Source organism: Diplotaxodon limnothrissa, linkage group LG7 (genome assembly GCF_057381915.1).
Source record: "Diplotaxodon limnothrissa isolate DT_005_m linkage group LG7, D_limnothrissa_male_GT1.1, whole genome shotgun sequence".
Lineage (NCBI taxonomy): Eukaryota > Metazoa > Chordata > Actinopteri > Cichliformes > Cichlidae > Diplotaxodon > Diplotaxodon limnothrissa.
In genome coordinates, this window is record NC_140602.1 from 36,647,069 (window position 1) to 36,672,957 (window position 25,889).

At 41.2% G+C, this 25,889-nt stretch overlaps 1 protein-coding gene and 1 pseudogene across 6 annotated transcripts in view; both read right to left on the bottom strand.

Moving 5' to 3' along the window:
• Window positions 1-2,254: 2,254 nt before the first annotated feature.
• Window positions 2,255-8,478, bottom strand: LOC146628700 (uncharacterized; annotated as a pseudogene).
• Window positions 8,479-9,072: 594 nt separating this feature from the next.
• Window positions 9,073-25,889, bottom strand: part of grin1a (glutamate receptor, ionotropic, N-methyl D-aspartate 1a) — a 33,772-nt gene continuing 16,955 nt past the window's right edge. Inside the window, exons 9-23 of one of the 6 annotated variants that reach the window (XM_085358016.1) lie at window positions 25,667-25,753; window positions 25,182-25,317; window positions 24,718-24,845; window positions 22,285-22,449; window positions 20,743-20,861; window positions 20,285-20,397; window positions 19,596-19,744; window positions 19,352-19,509; window positions 18,638-18,799; window positions 18,201-18,310; window positions 17,688-17,833; window positions 17,355-17,405; window positions 13,301-13,327; window positions 12,431-12,541; window positions 9,073-9,141 (exon numbers count right to left, since the gene is read on the bottom strand). In XM_085358016.1, coding sequence (XP_085214142.1) covers window positions 9,073-9,141; window positions 12,431-12,541; window positions 13,301-13,327; window positions 17,355-17,405; window positions 17,688-17,833; window positions 18,201-18,310; window positions 18,638-18,799; window positions 19,352-19,509; window positions 19,596-19,744; window positions 20,285-20,397; window positions 20,743-20,861; window positions 22,285-22,449; window positions 24,718-24,845; window positions 25,182-25,317; window positions 25,667-25,753 — 1,731 coding nt within the window. Of the gene's footprint in view, window positions 9,142-12,430; window positions 12,542-13,300; window positions 13,328-17,354; window positions 17,406-17,687; window positions 17,834-18,200; window positions 18,311-18,637; window positions 18,800-19,351; window positions 19,510-19,595; window positions 19,745-20,284; window positions 20,398-20,742; window positions 20,862-22,284; window positions 22,450-24,717; window positions 24,849-25,172; window positions 25,318-25,666; window positions 25,754-25,889 lie in introns of all 6 variants that reach the window. The other 5 variants (XM_085358018.1, XM_085358017.1, XM_085358020.1 and 2 more) reach the window with 5 other exon arrangements.

Here is a 25,889-nt window from a genome sequence, read left to right on the forward strand (position 1 = left end):
GGTGTGGCTGGCTGCAGTAATCGCTGCCAGTCTGCCGTACGAGCCATACGAGAGGTGAGTTGTATTGTTCCGCACACAATATAGCTAAGTAGTACAGACACATAAAACATGTTTGATTAGCTGACGAGCACCGAGTGTAATAAGTGCTTAGTGGACACATGTCCAACACCAGTTTTATGTACTTTTCATTTGTTTATTAATGTGTGAAACTGTATGCTAAAGCGGAATGCTAATGAGATGTTCTGCCGTAGTGTGCTGTGCGGAGTGGTGTGTGGCGAGCCTGTGCACTGATAATACACCGTTGTTTCCATTCAGGTACATCATTTGTTGTTGCTGTTATTTTATTGTATATTAGAAATTGTAATATTGCTGCAGTAATCGCTGCCAGTCTGCCGTAGCCATACGAGAGTGTGCTGTGCGGAGTGGTGTATGGCGAGCCTGTGCACTGATAATACACCGTTGTTTCCATTCAGGAAATAAAGTGGCAACGATCTTTTTAAAAACACTACACAACGCAGAGTCGAGGAGTCTGTTTGGGCCGAACTGTTGCAGCGGGATGAAGCAGAAACCGGTTACAGTAGCATTACAGAAATGTAGCAGTGACAGTAATATTGTATATTGTAATCGCAATGGACAATTAGTGATACAAAACAACTGTTTTATCCTGTGAATAAAAGTTTATGTTTTTGTCAGTGTACCATGGTTATAACAGAAGCGAAACGCAATATTGTGTCAGAACAATTCACTATTTATGCACAATAAACAAAGGAGCATAGCGCGACAATTTCTGTTCAGCGCCAGACTTGCATGTAACCTATATCACCAATTATGTTAAGAAAAATGACGTATTAACTACTACAAAACTCTGACCTTTGTGGGAATGCTTGGAACAGACTAACATGTGAGCTGGAGTGTTCTGAGACGTTATATTTGGTATATCCAGACCATCCGTCGGCTCTTACTTCGGAAACATGGCTTAAAAAATTTCACTTCAACGACGTAATCCGATAAAAAAAAAAAAGATCTCTTTACCCGTCGACTTCCTGTGGCTGTCATGCGACCGGCTATTGCAGTTAATAATAATACAACAGCTTCTTGCCATTTTTTGGGTTTCTTTTTATCGCTGTGTAACTGAGTTCAATTGAAAGCCTGCGTGCGCTAGTACCTCTTGCCACAAGTTCCCAGAATCCTTTGCGGTTTTATCCCTGAATGACGTCACATTTTCAATCTTTATCCTGGTGGGCCAGTCTCTAGTCAAAATGCCCGGGCCGATTTTTTGTCCCAGTCCAGCCTTGATTCCTTGCTTTCCCAACACATTCACAAATAGAGTGATTAAGCCGCTGGTAATAAATGTATGCCTGTCTAACGTCGATAATGAGCCAAGACCATCGAGGCCTAAATGACAGATATGAGAAAATGAACAGATATTGGTTTTCTTCCCTCAAAGGGTATGTAATCAGTTCTGTCCATTTGTCTCTCTGTCTGTTTGTTAGCAGTCTGGGACTCTGTTAAGTCTAATTGTTGAATCTTGTCATTATGTTATTAAATTTGTCCAGTCTTGGTTCAAGCAGTAGGATCAAGACATTCCTTTGATCCCGAACACCTCTCCAGCCACTCTGTGCTGGGGGAGGTTTTATTGCAGAAACATCCTATCTGAAAGATCTGTTTCTTGTGATGTTTCTTCCTGCTTTTATGACCCTTTTGGTCAGCAGGAGGTCACACACACATACACACACACACACACACACGTTCTTGCACATGCATATAGGTGCTTACTCATACATACACATACCCCTCTTGGTCTTTGTAATCAAGAGGGGTCTTACGAGGGGAGGTGCTTTTGCTGTGATGTGTATTGTAACAGTTTGTTAATAAATAGCTACGGGGACAGCTGCTCTTTTGAAGGACTTTGGGCTGGAGTCAGGTTAGGAGCGTGAGCTCCAAGAGCTGGTTCTTGAGCAAAGACTTCCCTTGCTAGCAAGTAAAAGATGTTCGTCTTGTTTTTGTCGTTAACGAGAATAAGTTTCTAAACTAGCGGGGCTTGTGGAAACACAGACCCAACAGACTCACAGTTTGTAAAATATTGTTTTCAAATTTTGTGTGTTGGTAGATACCAGTAACATCTCAAACTGATTTAATTTTGGTAGAAATCACGTCAAGGTCACACCAAATGTGCAACTCAGGAAAATTTTTACAATATTATTATTAATATTTTTATGGAATGTCTTCAAACTTCACAGCAATATACTAAACCTCAGGGGACGTGGGTACCTAGGTTGTCTAAGCGTTTGACCTTGACCTTCTTTGTAACCAGCAAAGGTTCGGAGATACTGGGAGAAGTCAGACTAGAGAAGGTAAAAAGAAAACAAAAACAGAAAAAGAGATTCACATGGTATCACATGTATCAAGTTCCTGCTGAAGGAGGAGGTGGCAACAAAACGATATGACCAGGACATGTGACAAGTACCATCACCTTGTGTTTTACTATGTTTTTTTTTCTCTATATCACATACAGAGACTCTTTGACCCTCTGTATGTGATATTGGCCTATACAAGGTGGAAAAAGAATTAAAGTGAATAACAATAAGACATTGTGCTTCAAGTGACAGGAAGATACAATTTTTTCTTATTCAGCATTTGGTTACACTAAATGGCACTCTAAGGAGAGGATTTTAGACTTTTCAAAATCCTTTATAGTTCCCATGATATATCTGTTGTCAAAGCTTACCTGGGTCATTTCCAAGATTTCCTTATTTCACAACTCCAGGTTGTAGCATAGGTTGTACGACAAAACTTTATTAACCTCTGGGCCTAAGCATAAATAATCCAGATGGCGTGACTTTCCAGACATCTCCTTCTGGAGCCAGTTCTTTTCACACACATGACAGCAGGCCATAGCATGTTTTGTGCGTATAAGTCATTTCTTTCCAATTTTCTGGAAACTTAGGCTTGTTTTTGCATGCCCTGTTGTCTGTTTGCTTGAATCCTGTTACATACCTTAAGAGTTTTTGTCTCCCATAAACTAAAAGGTTATTGCTGTTCATCTAAACCTTGTGTCACAGGCCTTTTTCACAGCAGTCAGTATAATTTGCTGCAGTCGAAAAAGCACTAGTGTCGCCAATAATGACAACAATGGGTCTGTTCTATTCAGATGTCTCAGTAAAGCAGGGCAGTGTGACAGTGAGCCAGCACGAACAGCATCTGGAAGTCAGCTATCATTATTATTATGTATAACAAAATAATTACTACTTTAAGTACACTGAACAAAAATATAAACGCAACACTTTTGTTTTTGCTCCCATTTTTCATGAGCTGAACTTAAAGATCTGAAACATTTTCTACAAACACAAAGGACCCATTACTATCAAATACTGTTCACAAATCTGTCTAAATCTGTGTTAGTGAGAACTTCAGGTTTGCCGAGATAATCCATCCTACCTCACAGGTGTGGCATGTCGAGGTGCTGATTAGACAGCATGAACATTGCACAGGTGTGCCTTAGACTGCCCACAATAAAAGGCCACTCTGAAATATGCAGCTTGATCACACAGCACAATGCTACAGATGTCACAGCTTTTGAGGGAGCATGCAATTGGCATGCTGACTGCAGGAATGTCTACCAGAACAGTTGCCTGTGAAATGAATGTTCATTTCTCTGCCATAAGCCATCTTCAAAGGCGTTTAAGAGAATTTGGCTGTACATCCAACCAGCCTCTCAATTGCAGACCACATGTAACCACACCAGCCCAGGACCTCCACATCCAGCATGTTCACCTCCAGGATGGTCGACCAGGTGGAGGCCAGCCACCCAGACAGCTGCAGCAACAATCGGTTTGCATAAAAGAATTTCTGCAAAAACTGTCAGAAACCGTGTCAGGGAAGCTCATCTGCATGCTCGTGGTCCTCATCAGGGTCTAGACCTGACTGCAGTTCATCACTTTAACCAACTTGAGTGGACAAATGCTCACATTCAATGGCATCTGGCACGTTGGAGAGGTGTTCTGTTGACAGATGTTTTTACTGTTCAGGGCAGATGGCAGACAGCTTGTGTTGCGTCATGTGGATGAGCAGTTTGCTGACGTCAATGTTGTGGACTGAGTGGCCCATGGTGCCGGTGGGGTTATGGACAATGAACACGAGTGCATTTTATTGTTGGCATTTTGAATGCACAGAGATACCGTGTTGAGATCCTGAGGACCATGGTTGTGCGTTTTATTCATGACCATAACCTCCTGTTACAGCATGATAATATGGGCCTCCCCCATATTGCAAGGATCTGTACACAATTCCTTGGAAGCTGAAAACATCCCAGTTCTTGCATGGCCAGCATACTCACCAGACATGTCACCCATTGAGCATGTTTGGGACACTCGGCTCGGCGTATATGACAGCGTGTTCCACTTCCTGCCAATATTCAGCAACTTTGCACAAGTATTGAAGAGGAGTGGACCAACATTCCACTGCCCACAATCAACAACCTGATCAACTCTATGCCCATTGCACACCATTTGCCTCACACAGTGCAACACATCTATGTGTTGCACTGTGTGAGGCAAATGGTGGCCACAGCAGATACTGACTGGTTTTGCGGCATCTGTAGCATTGTGCTGTGTGATCAAGCTGCATATTTCAGAGTGGCCTTTTATTGTGGGCAGTCTAAGGCACACCTGTGCAATGTTCATGCTGTCTAATCAGCACCTCGACATGCCACACCTGTGAGGTAGGATGGATTATCTCGGCAAACCTGAAGTTCTCACTAACACAGATTTGTGAACAGTATTTGATAGTAATGGGTCCTTTGTGTTTGTAGAAAATGTTTCAGATCTTTCTTTAAGTTCAGCTCGTGAAAAATGGGAGCAAAAACAAAAGTGTTGCGTTTATATTTTTGTTCAGTGTAGATATATTCATTCCTCCTTCCATCCATCCAAAGACTTAGTTTTAGGGCTATGCAGGCTCTTTTAGATGTTTCTTTTTGGTAAAGTCTAATCTGCCTTCCTGTTCTTTAATGTAACTGTTGGGTTTCACCTTATTATAAATGCTTTTATATTCACATGAGGCATCTTTTGCTTGTAGCCCTTGACAAAAAAACTCCTACCTCCTTGAGTGTGTTCTTGACTTGGTTGATGTTTTGATGGTGTTTTTCTTAACCATCGGAAAAAATCGGTCATCATGCACTTAGGTTGTCTTCTGTGGTCGTTCAGGCCCCTCAGTGTTGCTGACGTGGCCAGTGTATCCAAAGTTTTTAAGAGTATATATATTAGATTGTTGATTTGGCAGATCTTAAAGGTTTTGGTCTGTCTTACAAGGCTATTTTGCTTTTTCAGCCTCACTTCCACTGACATTAATTTGGACCTTATATTTAAAATTACGCTGAAAAAGTATAAAATACAATTTCAACACTTTGTATGTATGTGTGAAATAATTGACTTACATACCTTTATAAAACTGCATGACTGCACTGCATATTAAAAGCAAACCTGCAAATGTCCTGAGCACAAATCCCAAAACATATTGTGTACATACAGTGGTCTCATCTCAGGACTTGAAATCTGCTTGTTGGTTGATGGCTGAGCATTATAACGACTCTGACAGACTGTCTGCTGTGATTAGGACAGAAAGTCAGTGCACCAAGACAAATATCTCACCTCCTGCTTCTGCAACATTTGCATTAATTAATAGTGACAGCTGAGATATGACCAAAGATGACGCTCATAATTAAATTTCAGATTACACTTAATGTGATTTTGATGTTAGCGCTATGCTTCATCCAAGAAAACAGTGGTATAATTACAGCTGCTGAAATGTCAAATTATTAACCCTTACATTAGGAAAGCTGCTGTGAAATACAAGTTTAAATCAGCTATTTTATATGAGTAACTCTACTGAGAGTTTTAGAGGAAAAGCTAAAAGCTGGTTTCATAACCCTTGTGGATATTTAACAAATTTAACAAATTTCCCACGTGTGGGACTAATAAAGGTTATCTTATCTTATTAACCAAAATAACTAAATATGTCAACTAACAGATGCAACTAAAACAAGTTGGCTAGCAGACTCCTTCTGAACTAATCGATAATGTTACTAATCATGCTAATATACTCACAGCAATACTGCTGTCATGTTGACCTGCGAATGAGATCCATGTTACAATGCAGAAATGTACTATGGTTAATATCTACAAAGATTTTATGGCTGTTTTTTGAGATATTTCAGTTGGGACCAAACTGAGAAGCAGCTGAGGAGAACATGTAAAAAGTACTTCAGACACACCTTTGCTTTGCATTATACTTTTATAACAATGAGTAAAAGCAGCAGACAACTATACAGTCTAAATGTAGACAACAGAAACAAAGCTATGGGGATTCACAAACTTTAACCTATATCACTAGACTTGGCTAGTTGGACAGGTGGCCTCAGGTTTGACTCTAGATCACTGTGGTATACAGAGGAGTTATTAGATTCTTGCAGTCATGTGCAAGAAGCTCAGATGGGTGTGTATGAAAAAGAAGCCCAAATCATCACCCCTCCACCACCGTGCTTGGCATTTAATATGAAGTGTGTGTGCTGATATGCTGTGTTTTGTTTACTGCAAATGTGGTTCTGTGCATTATGGCCAAACATTTCTACTGTAGTCTCATCTGTCTGGAGGACATAGTTCCAGGAATCTTGTGGATAGTTCAGATGGAACTGTGTGAACCTGGGTTATGCTACCATTTTAAATTTGTTTAGTCTTTTTTCTACCTTTGCACTTGTGAATGTTAACATTTATCATACTAAATGAGACCTGTAGAGTCTGAGATGTAGCTCTTGGATGTTTTGCGGTTTCTCTGAGCATCGCACGGTCAGACCTTGAAGTGAATTTGTTGGGAGGCCCACTCCTGAGAAGACTGTAGTATTGTGTTTACACATCTGGATGCTTAAAACCATCAAATTGCCAAAACATCTGCGTTTATAGAACTGCCAAAATTTTCTGACAATCAGTTAATCAAGTGAATTTGATTAGCAGCATATGTCTCCTACTTTCACTCTTAATTTCTATGGCTGCAGTAATGATACACTAAGTTTTTCACAGACCTGCATGGAGTGGCTGTAGCCCTATTTGTACTTTTTTTGCTTGCCTTGATTATATGACATTGTGTAGATGTCATCAATTAACTGAAAGAATTACTTGACATTGACGAGAGAAATAGTTCTTAGTTGGAGCCCTATATTTAGCATATTAAAGCAAAGGATTCATTAGACATGACAATGTAAGTGTATTTTATTTACAGGTGTATAAACAACATGATTCAATGCAAGATCGTCACTGGAAAAGGTAAGAAAAACAAGTGAACCTTCCCTTAATGTTTGTGTGCGTGTGTGTGTGTGTGTGTGTGTGTGTGTGTGTGTGTGCGTGTGTGTGTGTGCGTATATGCATGTGTATATGTGTGTGTTGATGCATGCCTGTGTATCACACCTGTTTTGTGTTTGTGTAACTATAGTATAAGACATTCCCAGCTGCAGTCATTGTACGAGCTCATGAACCTCATCTACACAGAGCCAGACTCTATTTACATTTCATTCAACTTTAAGTGCTCCTCACGGCTCAGCTAACTGTACATGGCAACAGCACGCATCCAAACTAAAGCATTAATAATAACACATAAGCATGCACAGGTCTGAATGAGATCAGAAGCAACCTCTTTGCTCAAATTAAAATCATTTAATCCTATAAAGACTTTGTAGATCCTGCTCTGTTTTTTCTCAATAAAGCAAATTAAAAAGGAAACCGGTAAGATACTTTACAGTATGACTGTCGTTCTGTTTTGGGAATCGGTGTTTTGTTTAAATACAGTTTGGGGAGACTCCTCATCATAAAGTGCTATGCAGTGCCATACACCAGAAAGAATGTTACAGTTTTCTTCAGAGCAGTGGTTTCTCATCTCCAGAAATTGGGAAACGGCCTGTTTTTGCATCTAACCAAACCTGCACATGTGCTTGCAAGCTGAGCGAAGCTTTCAAATTCACTCGGCTTCCTTCGTGTAAAAGTTCTCCGGCGCTGCACAGGGGAGGAGGTTTTGCATGAAAGACCGAGTGCTGGTTGGGTGAAAAACCTGGCCCTTTGATGCAACCCCTTGGAGACTGGAAATGAGAAAGACTGCAGTGGCGGCGGCAGGAGAGAGGAAGAGAGAGGGCGTCCCAAAACAGCAGCATGGCTCACAGCCAACTGTCTCAAATATGGCTGAATATGAAAGACACCACTAGTATTTAACTAATTAAGTAGGATGTGATTTCTTATATCACCTGCATATGTCGTGCTATAAATAGTAGTAAAGCTAAATACTTCAAACTTGAATTGTTGTTAAAAATAGAAACACATGCAAATTTTGAGGTTAGTGCAAAATAAAAGTGGGGAAAGGTTCAATTTGTTCATCTCCAGAAGCTGATGTATACCCTTGCCCAAGCACACCCATGCCTTCATCATCTTCTCTGGTTGACATGGTTAGCCAACTGCCTTCTGTAGTGCCATTATTAGTGTGGATAAAAACACAGGTATGTCCTATTAAAAAATACTTGACCTCCATCGGAGCTTACAGACCATTTTGTATTGCAGTATATGTTGTTAAGAAATATTAAATATTGTGACTTCTAGGCCCTAAGTGGAAGTGAAATGTCCAGTACAATACTCGCAGCCAAACTGGTTCATCCATAAACTTAGCCGAACTAACCTGGCTTGCTAAAAGCTATAAAGCTGCTTGGGAAATTGGAAAACATCAAACATTAAGTAAATGTGTGCAATTAAAGGGACAAAACAACGTTAAATAAGTTAGGTAATAATATACAGAAGGAAAAGATTGTATATGTCGGATGGGTTCTTCTGTGCATGCTCAGGGACCCTACGAACATTAAAGTCATTTCGTCTTTAAAAAAAAAAGATAAAAGGAAAAGAAAGGTGCAAGTTGAGTGTTTTCAGCCAGTTCCTCAGCAAGCAGTTTCCTCAAAAGCTCCGCTGGCAGGCGGTGAAATAAAAGCTTCGGTTTTGGCTTCCTCTCCTCCTCTCCTTGGGGAGTGAACCTCATTGTCGCCCTCTCCGTTTACACCACTGTGCTGACAGACGGGTCAGACAAGTTGAGTTGGCCCGTGACGTCAGTGGGTGGGTACTGCTGCAGAGGTGAAGAAAAACAGGGCGGAGGAAGAGAGACACATAACAGGGTGTCATTTCTTGACAAAATTTAGTGTCCCTTTTGTTGCCGATGTTGTTGTTGTCCTAGCATTGTCTAAATATTAATTTTAATTTAGGGAACAACTGTGTTCTGCAGAAGCTGGATGTTGCTCTAACCCCTCTCAGGCAGACTTTAATTTTGTGTCATTTTCTTTAAAGTCTGAATTTTTGTAGAACAGTTTGTGCCTGGGCTGGGCTAGTTTTGGAGCTGACGTAAGATCCCGAGAGTCTTGACAACAGCAGTCATTTATTTTTTTATTTTATTTTTTGCCTCAGCAACATGACTGGGTGATAACTTCCTGCCATGGATAAAATGGGCAGCTCATTTATCACCCCCACAGTCATCTGTGTGCATGCAGACAGGCAGTTTCTCTATATTTAGCTCAAGAGGAGAACATGAATTTTGGGCTGATTGCACAAGTGCTGCTGTGTCCGACTCTTACGTCCAATCCCTGCATCACTGTGCTTCTTTAAGAGCAGAATATGTTGAATTATAGGCTTCTACAATGCTGAGAGGGGAGGCAAGATCCCATATCCATGCATATGCTTCGTTTGAGTGGGTTGTTTTTAGTGCTTTTGGCAGCAGTAAGCCATTTTTTAAAATGTTATCTTTTACATAGAAACACAGAAATCCTACATTACAGAATCCGCTTTATACATCATAAATCGAGTTTGCAGAACATGTTGTTTTTGTAGAATTGCTTCATGTTTTGAAACACAGTGAGATTGGGTGGAGTAACTGCATTATGTCCTTTATAATTCAGCTAATTTCCAACATGCCAATCAAAATTCTGACTCACAGTGCTGTGTTGCAAAGCATGCAGGAAAGCATCTTTTCTTTTTACATTAAGCACATTACTACTGCACATTAATGACATTCAGAACCAAAACAGGGAAGGTGTACCCGTCTCATTTGTCACTTTTTTTGATTTAAGCACCTCTCGTTTTAAGCCGATAGAGCCGATACATTCAAGCATGTGAGTTTCAGAAGTTGGTATGATGCAACTAACATGCTGACAGATGTGGGGGCATCCAGACTGAATGGGAAAATTGTTGCTTTTTATTTTAAGGTAATAAATAGGAGTCAGAGTGGATGTCCCTCATCTCCTTGACCCGCAAGTTGCATCATCACATAGCTTACAGCCCCCATTTGGGTCTCCACATGTCTTGTACCTTGAGGGCCTGCTAACAGCGCACCCTACTGGGGTCAAGTGGACCAGCAAAAGAGAAACACTTCACTGACATCACAACCACAGTTAAAAGCTACTTATTCAGCACAACTAAGATGACGTTTTTTTGTTGGGGTTTTTTGTCATATATGGAACAGCTACAAAGAGTATTACTACTTCTACAGTTACTACATCTATGACAGTTAAAGTAATTAGCATGCTTGTAGAGGGAGAGAGGAGCAGTGTGGCATGTGGGTGAGGGACACTGACACTCAAGTCCATTGATATCCATTAATAGAAAAGAAGAACATTTATATAAAATCAAAAATAATGGTCAAAGACTGAAGATGGTAGGTCTTTCAGTTGGAGCATCTTTTGTAATTACACTAAATCCTGTTTCATTTTACACTTTGAGACATTTTCTTCCCCCAATAGGGCTCCCAAACCAGCATCCGAAACCTCATACAGACAAAGTGGCAGTGGCGATCCCGCTCTTCTTCTCATAAAATGAAAGAAATTCTATTGGAAAAACGCCGGGGAAGAGTAAAGGTGCTTGGCTTCATTGCTGAAACATCCGTTAAAAAAACAAAACAAAACAAAAAAACAACAACAGATAGTTAACAGAAGAGAAAGAAAGGAGAAACAGAAAATCAAATCGTAACTTTTTTTTAAATGTTGCAAGCTGTTATCTTTGCTGCCATAGGCTACATTTCTCCAGAGAAACACATTCAAAGCATAGTGTTAGTGCAAAAGGCTATGAAGGCTATCTCCACAAATTATTGCCATTCTTTTATAAAGCCCAGATTTGGTTAACAACCAGCTATGCCTGGCAGATCAGCTGGGCACAAATGACCGTGGGTCACCGGTTTGTCAGCGCGATCCAAGCTTGTGTAGTGCAATCTCCAAACCGCAATGAGCAGGGCCTTTCAACCGAACTGTGAAGGAATGCAGAAAACCTGACACTCTCATTGTGCTGCAGCAAAGGAGTGATATAAAAAGAATGGGGGGGGCAGTAGCTTGTATTTATTCTTGCATCACAACACAGTGAGAGTCTAAGGCTTCACAGAGTTTTTAGCACAATAAAAACAATATGTAAAACTTAAAGTCGACTGTCTTCACGACCTGAAAATATACCCTGCAAAAGGCATGCACAGTTCGGACCACAAGGACACTGGAAATAAAACAAGAATTATGACAAACAAAATATGATAATGCAAAAAAGTAAATTGATTAATAGAAATCCATGAGTGGAATCCTGAAATAGACACACCGAAAAATATGACAACACATTAGTTTTCTTCTCGGGAGGGCTGGACGTCACCTTAAATTTTAAAAAAGGGTTTTGGGAATAAAAAAATGACAGAACACCAGCGCATGCTTTTCAAACCATAAGCAAACCAACAGCGGCTGAAACCCAAACAGAGGAAGTGCAGGATTGGTGCAAAGAAACAATGGATATACGAAGGATCAGGCAGTCAAAACGACAGGACATGAACAGAAACGTATAAACAGACACGCTCGCATACGGTACACTCACGCACACACGTACCACAGTGCCACCACCACCATCACCACCAAATACGGACAGAATCCACGTCCAAACCAGAGGCAGGGAGGAAGAGCAGCCCAAGACAAAACACCACTGGCAGACTGCTTGCTTTTGTCGCGCCCCTTCCTCCAGAAGACACTAATCCCATTAAATCCTTCCCCCCTTTTCCCCCAAATCCTGGACACTTGGGACGCTCCCTTTCCAAATTCAGAGCCCAGCTCCTGGCCTGGCCTGACCTGAGATCCTGCACTGATGCCCTCTATGCTGTAGAGGAACCATAAGAGCTAAATGGTAATGGTTGATCGATGGTGAAGGGACAGACACGTGGCAGAGGCCAGCGGAGCCGTGTGGAAATGAGTGAGTGGAACATGGGACTCTTTTGAGGTCAGATATGGGGATGGGGGCAGAGAGGACAGCGAAAGACAAAGAGATGGAAGCAGAGACAGAGGAGGAGAAGAGGAAAGAGAGGAAAGAATAAACAAGGGAAGGTGTCGCTTCTTCCGTCTCCTTACCGTGTCTTTGGAGGACCTACGTCTCTTGATGCTGGAGGCCAGGGTGGTACTGATGGACCTAAAAGAGGCTTTCTTTTTGGGGTCAGGCTCTGCTCTACCACTTTTCCTATCCTAAAATAAATATATGTAGAAACATTATTCATGTCCTATGGCTGGGGTGATAACCGTGGTTTCAGTCTCACCCGTTTTCTCTCTACCCACCACCACCAAAACCACTGCCACCCCAATAGATTACCTTATGTTTTTAATAGACTAATTACTGGGAGGGTCCTTGTGAAAAACACTACACCATTTGGAAATGTAAAAGAGGGAGAAAGAAGGGGATAAAGCTTGTTAGATGTGAGAGTGAACAAAGTCTGTTCAGTCTGATATGAGGGCATTTGTCTACATTTTATGCAACATAATCACACTTGGACTGCACAAGATGGCACAGTAGTCCTCTAGAAACACACTCAGTTGGCCCTAGAAATGCACTGGAATGAGTGATGACTAGTAAAGATGTCAGTGGGTGTGATACCTAGGTTTTAAACCATCTAAAATAGTCTACCCGTACACTCGCTATTGTGTGAGTGCACACACACTTTAAAGCTGCCACTTCTTTATCTCAGCACATGATTAATCTTCAATCTACTCTTACTCAGTAACACACAGGTAACATCTTCAAATGCGTACCTGTCAAAATAAAATAAAAACATAAAGAAAAAGAAGCACTATTAACCGTATTCTTACAACATGGTGAGCCAATTTGGTGCCCTCGCTCCCTCATACCATCAGAGTGCCCCACAGCTATTCTCAGCACAATTACTGGATGTCTGTGTGCAACAATAAAAAAAGAACTCATATTAAGAACTCATATTAAGGTATTCTTACATCCTGAGTCTCTACAGAGGAAGAGGGCTGCATAGGGGGAGAAAAGAAAAATAAAATAAATGTCCATCCACTTGGATTGTTATTACTTTAAAGAATATCCTTAAGCAAAAGCCAAGGGAACCAAAAATGGCAGATAAAAAAATCCCAAAACTAGCAAAGCAAACATTCACATCCAAAGCCAGGCAGGTATAAAAAGTTAAAAATAATAATAATAATAATAAAAAAGCTACAGTATTGGATGCATAGAAGGAAAACAACAGCGACATAAGTCAGTAATTAAAGCCCATTTAACGTCATTATACCTTTAAGGGGTATAATGGAAATTCACCCCACACACCAGGGAATGGGATGAGATGGAGAGCATAAAGGTAAAAATAAGAAGGAATGGTTGTCTACTAGAGCAACGAAAAAGCCTGTTTTCTACTGAAATTAAAGTGCAAAAACAAAAGTCAGTGTTTAAATGATAAATTCATAATTAACTGAGCAAATGAAAGCTAAAAGATGCTACTTCTAATAAAAAAAAAGAGTATAGTATAAGTGGAGGATGACAGATTAGTAGCAGCAAGGGAGGCCCTTGGGGTGGGCGGGGCAGTGTGGTGTGAATTTCAACATGCCAAATCGTTTTATGGATGGAGGGAAGGAATAAAAGGGGGAACATAGATTAAGTAACACAAAACAAATAGCACGACAAATCAATCCTGGCCAGCACTGGCCCCGCAGTTCATCCTTTTTCATCAGGTCACATGACTAGGCTCTTTCAGGGCACATTTGTTCCACCATCACCCCGCCAACCAGCACTCTCTCAACCCCCTGATGACATAATATCAGGTGGCGAGCAGGTATTATCTCATGTGCAGGATAGATGAAAGCTGGCAGAAGAGTGATTGGTGCACGGCACCGTTCGATTTTAGTGCAAAAAATATCTTTTTCCTGTTGGAAGATGACATCTCGTGTTAGTAAATGGTTAAAGTCAGTGTGCGTATTGGTCTTGGTTCAGAAAAATCAATGCCCAAGTGACGTCAGGTGTTCGTTTAATCTTTACTTTCCCCTTTTCTTACACATGTTAGACTGCAGGAGTGAAGCCCGGCCATCCAGAGCCCTGATGAGGCGCTGCGTGTGCACAGTCCCGGCCATGCAGGGCATGCTGGACCATCAGATGAAGAGCGGCATGGGACTTGCACCGTGTACATCGGCTGCGTGTTTCCCGTTGGAAACAGATGTGAGCTGTCATAGTCCAGCATCATTATACAACATCACTGTTATCGTCACGCAGCAGACTTTCTGACGCTTTGTTTTCATCCCAAACTATCATCAGGTTCAATCTGGTTCAGACAGTGCACTTCTAAGTAACATCTGTTTGAAAAGACAGATGTAGAAGCCACATGTGTAGTCTCTTAGTAATGGAACACAATGTAACTTTTTTATAATATAAATGTTCACATTGTAGCTACATTGTCCACCTCTAAAAAAGAGAACAGAGAGAGTGGATCAGCAGCAGCCTTTCACTAACCCTAACCCTGCCCCAGTCCTAATGTAACTGACAGCTTTTATTAAAGATGAAGATGAGTTATTACTTACACACCCTACATAAATTATAGCAATCGTTGCACTCGAGTGGTCGCACCCTTAGGCGATTTATTCACAGTCAGCTATGGTAAAGTGACAGATAGATGACTGTGTAACACGTATACTTATTAATTGTGTTTGCTATTTAGGTTATTTCTTTATCGGTTTGGCTTAATTCTTTTCCCCTCCAACCAACATACTTTGAAAGGCACAACTACTTTTACTTTAAAGTCATACTGGTTCTGTTTATACTAAGATTTTCTTTCTATAAATTGAATAATGGAATAAGCGGACACTTCGGCCCATTACTATATATCATGCCTTTATTTAAAAGGGACAGTTAAGCCTTAATATCATTTAGGCACCATCGGCAACCAAATAAAAAGCTCTCACACACAAAAATGCATGTGCATTAGCTAAATTAGGTAAAAGTAGGAAATGCCCCAGTAAACTAGCATTTCTCATTATAGAACTCAAAAAACTAAAAATAAATTTTACTCCAAAGACCCTTTACTCACTCATCATGTATGTTGCTACAGCTTTTAAAGTTTTACAATCCTGGGCAACCTACACACATGCACTTTTCTTTCTTAGTAAAAGTCTGCAAAACCAATGCCATGGTGGCGTGACACCTAATGAACTTCTTGTTTGAGAGCTTTTAGCTTTTAAAAATAACTGGGTGCAGAGATAATGCAAAGGTGGCAACTAGTGAGGATTTTACTTTGTGAACAGATTTACTCAGAAGTGCACTTTCTCTGAAGTTAAACCTCTGTTTGAAGGCATTTGGGTGCACAGTCCTGCACATTGCTTTGCATAATACAACCTGAGGCATTTAAAAGCACATAATAACAAAAAACACACATGGAAGCAGTCGAAACGATGCCAGTAATGGGTATCGAGGTTTTAGTGATTGCTGTACTAGAGAAGGAAGAGGCCACATAAACTGTGATCTTAGATTGAGTTTGTACCCTGGAAAACCAAGCTATCATTTTTAATTTCAGAAATTTAGATCACTGTGAGTAATCAAATCAGCGTACCTAAACAGTGTGAATAAGATCCTGAATAATTTTCATGCAAAGCAGATTTGATTAGCCTTACTTCATGGGTCCTCTCAGCGCTTCTTGCGTAAGGCGCCATTGTAATAGCTATAGTTAGAGCAATGTGTGTCTAGCAATTTTAGCTTTTGGGCCCAGAGTGATGGTGAATGAGCAAGATGAGCAAGCATGAGCCATCTTTGTTTAGTGATGCAGAGAAATTGGCATGATCATCACTGACATGGATATAAATTACATTAGTCTGCGGGCAGTTTAGTGTGTCCCTCTCCTTTCTCAGTGACGCCCCCCTGCATGCATTCATCTGCTGTATGCGCCTACATCTATATGTACAGCTATATGAGGACACATACGACAGTTACATACAGCTATCAGTTTGATGGTAGACACTTTTAGAAGGACATTGATTTGCTGACAGGCACTTGTGATAATTATACTGTACCTTCCTCCAGCCCTGCTGTCTCATTTCACTTGGTTCAAGAGAGACACAGCAGACAAACTGCCACAGCCACATCACAGACTCAGGCTGTGATTGGCCATCAAATGTGGAAACCCTGTACCTTCAAAGCAGCACTGATTGCATCAGAGTGCAGGGGAAATCATGTTCTTCACTGGCTGAGCAAAGGAACTTATCGCTTGATTATAGCTCAGATGGTCAGTTCATTCAAAAAAAACAAAAAACAAAAATGTTCATAGTGGTATCTGGCCATGAAAATGACTTTAAACTGCAAAGAAGTTCCATTTATTGTTTTTTTTTAATTACGTGAATGTTTCTGAAAACCCCTGAAAATGAATCTAAGTTAGCTGTATAGTTAGATACCACTAGAGCAAGTATGAAAATAAGGACTTATAAAATTATATTTGAGTGAACTGAGCCTTTAGATTGATGCCTGTTCAGGCAATGTTGCACGAAGCCTTTGCCATGCGAGATTTTAAGTTCTTGCTTGGTGTCTGCATCATGAACACTGCGGTGGATAAGGAGACACACTGTGCGCTGCAGCATTGCACATTTCACTTATGCTGACAATTGTGGAATGGTCACTGCCGTATGATTGTGCCAGGGCATTGATTTGACTCTTTATGCTCTATTTGTTTTATCAGCTTTTGGCTGCTGTTAGTTTTGCTGCCAGAGAGAAGGAAATCAATGGGGTCGCGAGCAAAATGCATCAACCTTAGAGTATTCATTGTCAATAATGTTTTTTCAATGTTTCTGGCAGGGAATTTGTTTTTTCTGCTGGATTTCCATGTACAAATCATATGACCTTATGAAGAATATAGCGCCACAGCAGCAGCTTAGAACTACTGGTTCATGCCATGGACGTGGGTAGTGGAGAGTTTTCATTTGGAGATTTATTGTGTGAGAGAATCTCTAATTATCTTATTGTTACGCCAAGAACGAGAGGTGACATGACGGTGGAAATGGCTCTACTACATACTAAAGAGGGAGTTCCAGCCACCGCTTGACTTCCAGAAGTCTCCTTACTATCCTGCAGGCACACACACAAGAGACACGGGTGCATTTGGCCTCAGGGAACTGTGTAAACCCACAGGGTGGCCACTCAGCATGCCTTACATTATATGTAGGCATCAGAGATCACTGTTTCTTGTATGGTGATCTGCTGGTTTGATCACTACTTAAAAAAAACCCCAAAGTTCTCAGATGGGTTGAGAAACAGAAATCAACCCTCATTCGAGGGAGGTTTTTCTGGCTCTCTTCCACCCCAGTTTTGACCCTTCCACCTTCAGTGGATGCAGGGTATCAATCCTACCTGCAAGTTCTTCCTCCAGACATTGACGGCCGCAAAGGCCAGCTGCATCTGCTTCCTGCGGGCGTCTTTATGGCGCTTATAGGCAATTTCAATGAAGATGAGGAAGATCCCTGCTGCTATTCCTCCAGCCACCAGCATGAATACCCCTGTGAAGGAGGGACACATGAACAGAAACAGAGCAGACACAGGGATGCGTGAGTTTCCTGTCTACATCTCCCCCGCTCCCACTAAGCATGAACGCATGGTCTGACTGTCATGCTCAGTGGTCGCCCTCCTTTCTCAACCAGCTCCTACTGACGACGACTGCTGCAAACTACACAATATTAATAGAGAACCACAACCGCACGAAATCACAGGACAAGATACTGTACGGCACACTACCCACAGAGCACCACGCTGACACTAAAACAACGATTTTGTAAAGGTATTGGACAAAAAAGGGCTACAGTACCTTACCACTGCAGTTTTTGTCCAATCACTTTTAACGCTTTCTCTACGCCATAAGGACCATACCTGCCATGTTTTCAAAGGTGAGTGTGGCTGGGGCATTGCTCCTTGAGTCACACTCCTGGTATCTCACCCAGGTTTTATCTAGGTCTTCCATGAAGCCGTTCTCATGAGAACTGCAGGGGGTTGGGGGTAGTGGGGAGAGAGGTAACAGAGTTAATGAATGCCGCAAATGACCGAATGTTTGAGCCGCTTACTCCCAGCTAGCAACACAGATGAAGCACAGACAGCTGTACAGACACGTGTACTGACAAACAGTGATACACTTGACAAGAGACAACCAGACAAACAGGGCAGGAAAGGGGAGATACAAAGATGTGACATAAGGCAATGTATTGGATGGCTATAAAGGGTCAATATGTGACCATGAAATCATATTGATAAGAAAAAAAAAAAGAAAAAAAAAAGGTCATACGAGTAATGCAGCTTCGGCTGGGACAGACCTGAGAATGGCCAGGGACACATTCTGTTTCCAGGGGCTGTCCTTGCGCATGCCTATGCCAAAGCCCGAACGGAAAAACAGCTCTCCCGTGGTCACCAGGTCGCACTTCTGCGAGGCTTCAAACTCCAGCACCGCAGAGTCCCAGATGAAAGCATGCAGCTTGCTGTGGGGGCAGGGGGAGGGAGGAGGAGGAGGAAGTGGGGAGGAAGGGGAAGGAGGGGAAGGAGGGGGTTACGGTGCAACAGTACAATGATTTACATACACATTTACGGCTCCCACCCTTCTCTCTCTCTCACACCACATCGTGTGTGTCAGTCAGCGTTTACCAGCAATCTCTACCGCTGCTTATGTCCCAAATGAAATCCAATGCCAGATGGGTGAGGGCGCGTCCCCCATTGGATTCCCCCAATCTCAAAGATGTTCGTCTGGGTACAACCTGAAAAAGGGGGCTCTTCGACTCAATGTTAGCTCAACCTCACACTGTTGTCAGTGCTGTTGACACGTCCACTCCTGCTGCTGTCCCTGGAAACCTGCCTTGGCTGGGCGATGGGCCTGAATCAGGGCGAATGTCGCAGTAAAGCCTACCACTTCCACCTGATCCGGAGGTCCATGTCCCTCCCCTAGAGTTAACTGGAATAGCCCTGGTCTACGTGCTTGATAGGTCGAACAGCCGGCCGACACGTACTCTGGTCGGCCCGGCCTGGCCGAGACTCACTTGTCACGCACGGCCTGGATAGCCTCGGCGGCACTCTCATAGTTGTGCTTCTCCATGTGGCGGTACATGGTGCTAAGCTCCACCTGCCGCCGGAAGTAGATATCCACTGAGCTTTGTTTCACTGTGGCGTAGATGAACTTGTCTGATGGGTTTCTCAGCTGCATAAAGAGACAAGGAAAAGCACAATCTGATAATATGATTGAAAAAAGGTAATGTGTAGTAATAAGCTCCTTGTTTCACATACCCGTGGGTCATTGATACCGGTGATGCGCTCCTCAGGCCGGTCCAACACCAGGAAGGCAGCCAGATTGGCAGTATAGGAAGCCACAATGATCATGGCAAAACCAGCCCACACCATGCCCAGGATTCTCGCTGAGAAGCTACGTGGTGCACCTGTGTGGTGAGTCCAAGTTTTGAGTTTTCATCTCAGTAACTAACCTGCTGACAATAAGCAATTAGAACAACATCGGGGACAGTATTTATTTCCACTGTATTCAAGATGGCGCAGCGACATGGTTTCTACAAACTGGCACCCAGTCCTATAGATTTTTAATGGTTTCATTTTAAGTTTATGAGGATAGATCAGTTTGTTTATGAGTACAAAATCTTAAAGAGAGGGCTCTCCTAAAGGGAGCCTTGCAAAAGTAGCTTTTTTATATACATATATAAAACTCATAAAATATCATGAAAAGGAAACACTTGACAGAAAATCAAATAAGATAACAAAACTGTTACAAGCTGTACCAGCTTTTCTTTTTTTTCTTTTTTCTTTGTCGTTTTCAAAGAAAAATATGACAGTAGCAGCTGGATATCTGGAGCCACACAGACACTTGATATCAATCCTTTTACAAATGCAAAACTGTTCAAAGACTAGAAGACATCATCCAGGAGCTCTGTGGGAAAGAGAAAATTCAACAACTGGGTATGACTCACCTTCTCCTATACCAGAGTTCAACAATACTCCCCAGGAGAACCACATGGCAGATGATAAGGTGAGGGCATCTTCTTCTTCTTCTTCACTATTTACTTTAAATCTTCCAAACGGGCTATGGGAAGAAATTGGGAGGGTTGCAGAAGATATAAAATGAGAAATGTCCAACAACTTGCTGAATGTGAAAAACCCAGTGATTCCCCAAAAAAGGGAGGAAAACTGAACATGAGTGGGCGAAGCAAGACAAAGTCCTCAGAAAGAAAACAGGGTGAAGACGGTGGCACAGAGCTGTGGGATGACTGGAACCAATCTTCACCTCTGTCTGCCTTGCTGTCCACATCGAGGGAAGATCTGCAGTGCTCAGGAGTCCATGTACACACACACACAAGCATGTACTTCACACACACAGTCGTTCATACACATATGGATACATGAATACACATACAGGCCCCCCTTGTACCTGAACCGGTCTAGTAGGTAAAGCATCACCGCCACCACATGCACCGAAAGACCCACCAGCAGCCACAGCGTGCTTTGGAACGGCTGCATAAACGAGTCCAGTGTACTGCGAGGAATTTCCTGAAAACAGATACAGGCAGTTGATTATCGATTGATAATGAATTCTTTTAGAATTTTATGGAACCATTGGTCTGGCTCATTGTCAGGTTTTACAGTCTTTTTACTGACAAAGACCCATGACCTTCCATATTGCACTGAAGTAGGATTCTAGCAAGAAAAAACTTATATGCTCATATGTTCTGTAACTGTGTGGTCTGTTAAATGTAAATTTTTTCAAAATGTACTATGGGTAAAAAAAATTTAGGTCTTTTTATGAGTAATGTGCAAAAGTCTTGAGCCATCCCTCATTTCTTTATATTCAGCTAGGAAAATGGGAAACATGTACAGATAAAAACAGAAGCAAAATCAGAAACTGTACAAATATTGTAAACTTCAAGTCAATATTTGCATGACTGCTTTGATAACTTTCTTGTACTTTCTTTAAGTAGTCTTCAGGAATAGTTCTTCAGGGTTATTGAAGGACATTCAACGCTTTTCTTTGGATGTTGGCTGCCTTTTGTTCTATTCTCTGTCAAAATGATCCTACACTGCTTCAGTGGATATGCTTTTGATGCATTGGCAGTGTGTTTGGGAAAATGAAGACACACTTTCGACATGCTAATGCATGATGAGTCAAAACCTGATGGTATTTTTCTGCATTCATAATTCGATTCCATCTTTGGCAAAATCCCCAACACCTCTGACTAAAATGCAGAGTGCAAAATGCAAGATCAAAAATAAAGGGTGTCTTTTACACAACAGTGCAGGTTATTATGCACTCACATACATCAAATAGGTTTAAACCTGGCAAATGAGATAAAATAAGTTTGACTGTTTCCATGCCTTTAACATTTTAACCAGTGTTATTTATATCTGAACACAGTTGTGTCTTTTTTACTGTTTCAGGCTCATTTCTGTGTCTGCGAAAATCTGCAAGGACAGAAAATGAGAACGCATTATCTTAACACTTGTTTGAGATGTGTAATCCATGGCTAATCCTTCCCAGATGGCATTCATTTCTTTCAAAGAAAGATGGTAGAGGCAATGGCTAACTGATACTGCATCACCTCATATTCCCTCTAGGTCTTTGTCCACTTAGAGATTTTAATAACCTATGGAAATTAAAGTTAACGGATCAAATCAATATTTTTCCAAACTGTCAGGGGTGATTTGATCTCCATCCACCACTTTAAATTGCAGCTACGTAGTTCTTTGTCGTGTTGTCATTAACCTGGTATACAAATAATATAGATGGTATCTTGAAACCACCTCTACTACCTTTTTCTGCCACAGCTGAGCAAATTGTATTAAAATGTATCTCTCTTGAAGCCATACAATCTCTGTCTCTGCTTCATTATATTTTTACATAAATGAACAGATGCACAAGTAAGCAATAGATGCATCTCCCCTAGTCATAGGTCTAAGTACCAAATATCCTGCTTACCTTTTTAACGAGGATAGTGAGGCCTTGATATTTAAAGGGTTTGGAGAACTCGATGTACTGGGCTCGCTCATTGTTTATAGTCAGCGGAGCTACAATCATGTCAGCCAAGCCTCCCAGGAGCTCGCCCATCATGCCGTTCCACTCCTTCTTGTTACTGTTGTTGACCTGGAGTCCCAAAATGGAAGGAGTTGAGAAAGTTGAGAATCTGAATCAGCTTTAGCCCTGCTGTTGTCTAGACCACAGATTTGCTTCAGGATTTAAGGATTTGGGTTAAACCAAGTAAACGTCAAAAATATAGAACAGCGTGTTCTTGCTTTGCCTAAAGAACAGAGTTTCAGGTTTCAGAAGGTTGCAGGTTTTCAGTTCAGCGTATCTAGTTTCTTCTCTTTTTGCTTTCTTGCAGTTCTTACGGCTTCTGCGACATGTTACAGCCTCACGCTCCCGTTTTGGGAAGGACTCAATTTCAAGAGATCATCCTTGTTTAATATGTGACAAATAAGAATTAATGCTCTAAAAATAAACATGCAATGATACATGAAATCTGCACTGAACATACTAGAATGGTAATAGGAGGTGATTAAATCTGTTTTATGTCCTTTCTAATTCAGGTCACCTATATACAGTGGATTGTGCTCTTGAGATTTTGGGGCTAAAGACCCATTAGAAGGGTGAATATTTTCACAGGGACACCTGAAAATCTTTGCACCAATTTCTTTTGTCACAAAAATAATACGGACAGGCATGAAGGACATAATATGACTTTTGTGTTGGTATAAAATGTGTTGGCCATTTTTAGACTTCTTAATATTAGAGCATAATTTTACAATTCATAGCAATGCATTTCACTACAGTTATTAAAAGCTTAGGAATATGTTGTATGATTGACTATTGCCTTTAAAAACAATGTGCATTACAGTACATACTTAATGAACAAACATATGCTCAGAGAGATGCCTGAAAAAGGCAAGAAACTACTGTTTTACCAAGTGCTATGCACTGTAGTATACATTTATAATTGTTGTGATTCTCAAATGGTTTATTATTGTATATTTTGAGGCTCTGTTCTTCCAAATGATGCATGATTTGACTCAAAATGGTGTGATTCCATTCAAAATGTCCTCAGGCTATAAAGTGTTATTAGCACACTAATTTATTTCCTTGTTGAACTGAAAAAAAAAGATTCCTAGATGGAAGTAAAATTGAGCGTCATTTACAAGCATTTAACAGGAACAAAAGAAGATGCCCTTGGGTTATAAAAATGTAATGATTACATTTTCTATTGCACATCAGAATTAATAGACACATAAGTCGCACCTCATGTAGGCCTGTAGTAGCTTCATCTTAAATAAGCCAGTGCAGTTTAATAGTAACATTGCCGCTATTATTAAATAAGATAGCTTACATTTTTTTATATTATACAATAATATTTGCTGATAGCTCATTGTTAACATATTTCTATAGTATTGTAGTTGATGATTAGCAGATTCCCGGAAAAGTAATGCAATCTGTTGAGAATGTAAACAGAGAAACCAAAGACTGGACTGGTTACAAAGATAAGTCACAGGCTAGTTTCTGTGCACTCATGACGGTGTGCTGCTTGAGCAATACAAGGTTAGGTTATATATAGCTGATCCTAGCAGGGCATGTGTCCTATTTTATCTGCACAAAACCCAACTCTTTCCCAGGAGGGGTTCATAAAAAATGAACAAACCTTGCCAAAACAACAACCACAAAAAAAAATCTTCAGCACACAAGTGGTGGTATGTACAGTTTGTATGTGTTCCATTTTCATGGATCACAGAACAGATTTGGCAGCGGTGCAGTAAAAACACAATCTGGCAACAAGACAGCTACGACTCATATATAAGTGATCTGATCCAAAGATGGCAATCAATAAGAAAAAAAAGCAGCTGGAAAGCTGAAGGATGTGCAGCAGAAGGCTGGATCGCAGTAAAACAGCTGGACTCGAGTCAAAAATAAACATGATTAAATTTAAATGGCACTCTACTCCCTTTGTCTTCTGAATTATTTAGAAGACAGGACAGACAATGTGAGTCAAGTTCTCTGAGCCTGTGAAGTAAGTGTGACTCATAAAAAACGATTAACAAAAGCATTAAACGCCATCCAAAAAGACAAATACTCAAAACCATATTGAACCTGGTGACCTTGGAAGTGCTTGGTGGCTTGCAGGCCACTCTGCAACTGGTAGGCAACTACTCATCGGTAGTTGACAACTGGAAATTTGTATAATTTTGCTGCCTTGAGCTAATGATCTCCTTTTTAGATCTGAGTGATTTTTAAACACATTCATGTGGAACTACAGGAAAGTCCCAAAATAAAGGCATGCCACCAGATTTAAATGACTGCAGATGGAAAATATATTCTTCTTGTGAGCCAAAATACACCAACCATGGATCTTAATGTGAAACTCACCCGCTCCTGAGTTCCAAATTTTCCATCAGCCACCAGATGCACCTCATAGGTGAAGTTCATGGTCATAGCCAGCTTTATCAGGAGGTCAATACAAAATCCATAACAACACTGGGGTACGATTGGGCGTCCTGTAACGAAAACAGCAACATTTGGAAGTTATGCACAACCTGGTGGAAACTGGTTCATTTGTTGTTGGTTTCTTTTTGTTTTTGCTTTTTTGAATCCAAAGGCGGCGCATGTAGACTGCACAGAATGCATGACACACTGATACACTGCAGACAACCTCACACAGCCTCATTGCACACAGACCAGGTGTGTGCCAGCATCCCAACAATCACTCAGTCTGAATGGCTACATGCATACATATATAGATACCTGCTGCATATATATGTATGCATCTCCGGTGGATGTTTGGCGGGTGCGCTAGAAGCACAGTGATAATGTAAACGTCCCTGATGTGTTACCTGGGATGGTCTCATTGGGCCCAGTGCAGATAACCTTTTTAATTAAGACTCCATTTAATGTCATTTCCTCCTTGCAAGTACCGTCAGGCAGAGTGGGTTTCACATACACAAATGGCTCCTGGTGTATTGTCACTATCTACAACAGACGGGACAGAAATCTGTTTATCACGGAGTTGGAGATGCATCTGCTTTAGGAGAAAAACATACATTACACATCACCAAAACATATAGATGTGCAAGGATGGACAGGTGAAAGTAAAAATAATAAACAAGGATACAGATGAGCTTCTCTCGAGGCCTAAGACAGAAGTGAAGAGATAAAAGTCACAGCAAATATGTCAGTTCTGCTTTAAGAACACAGATTAGCTTCCCTGCAAGAGAGAGATGTTAGCACACTGTCCAACACGAGTATTTCGGCTCAGGTCCGCAGTCTATCCGTGTAGACATGAGTGCCACATTGCAGCAGCAAAGTGAAGGTGTCTTACTTTTAGTCGAGTGGACATCTGGAAGCCCTGTGGTTTCTCAGTCTCTCCTCCGGGCCAGATAATCTTCCGCTGATTGTTCATTACCACCTGTAGCGATGCCACACACACATATACAGTATTATAGGTGAGTGCTGACAGAAGGCCTGCTGCTGATGAGGCTTCAGCACTGTGGGTGAGCATCACTAATGAGTCAGCTTTACATAACCACAGCTCAGCAGTTTAT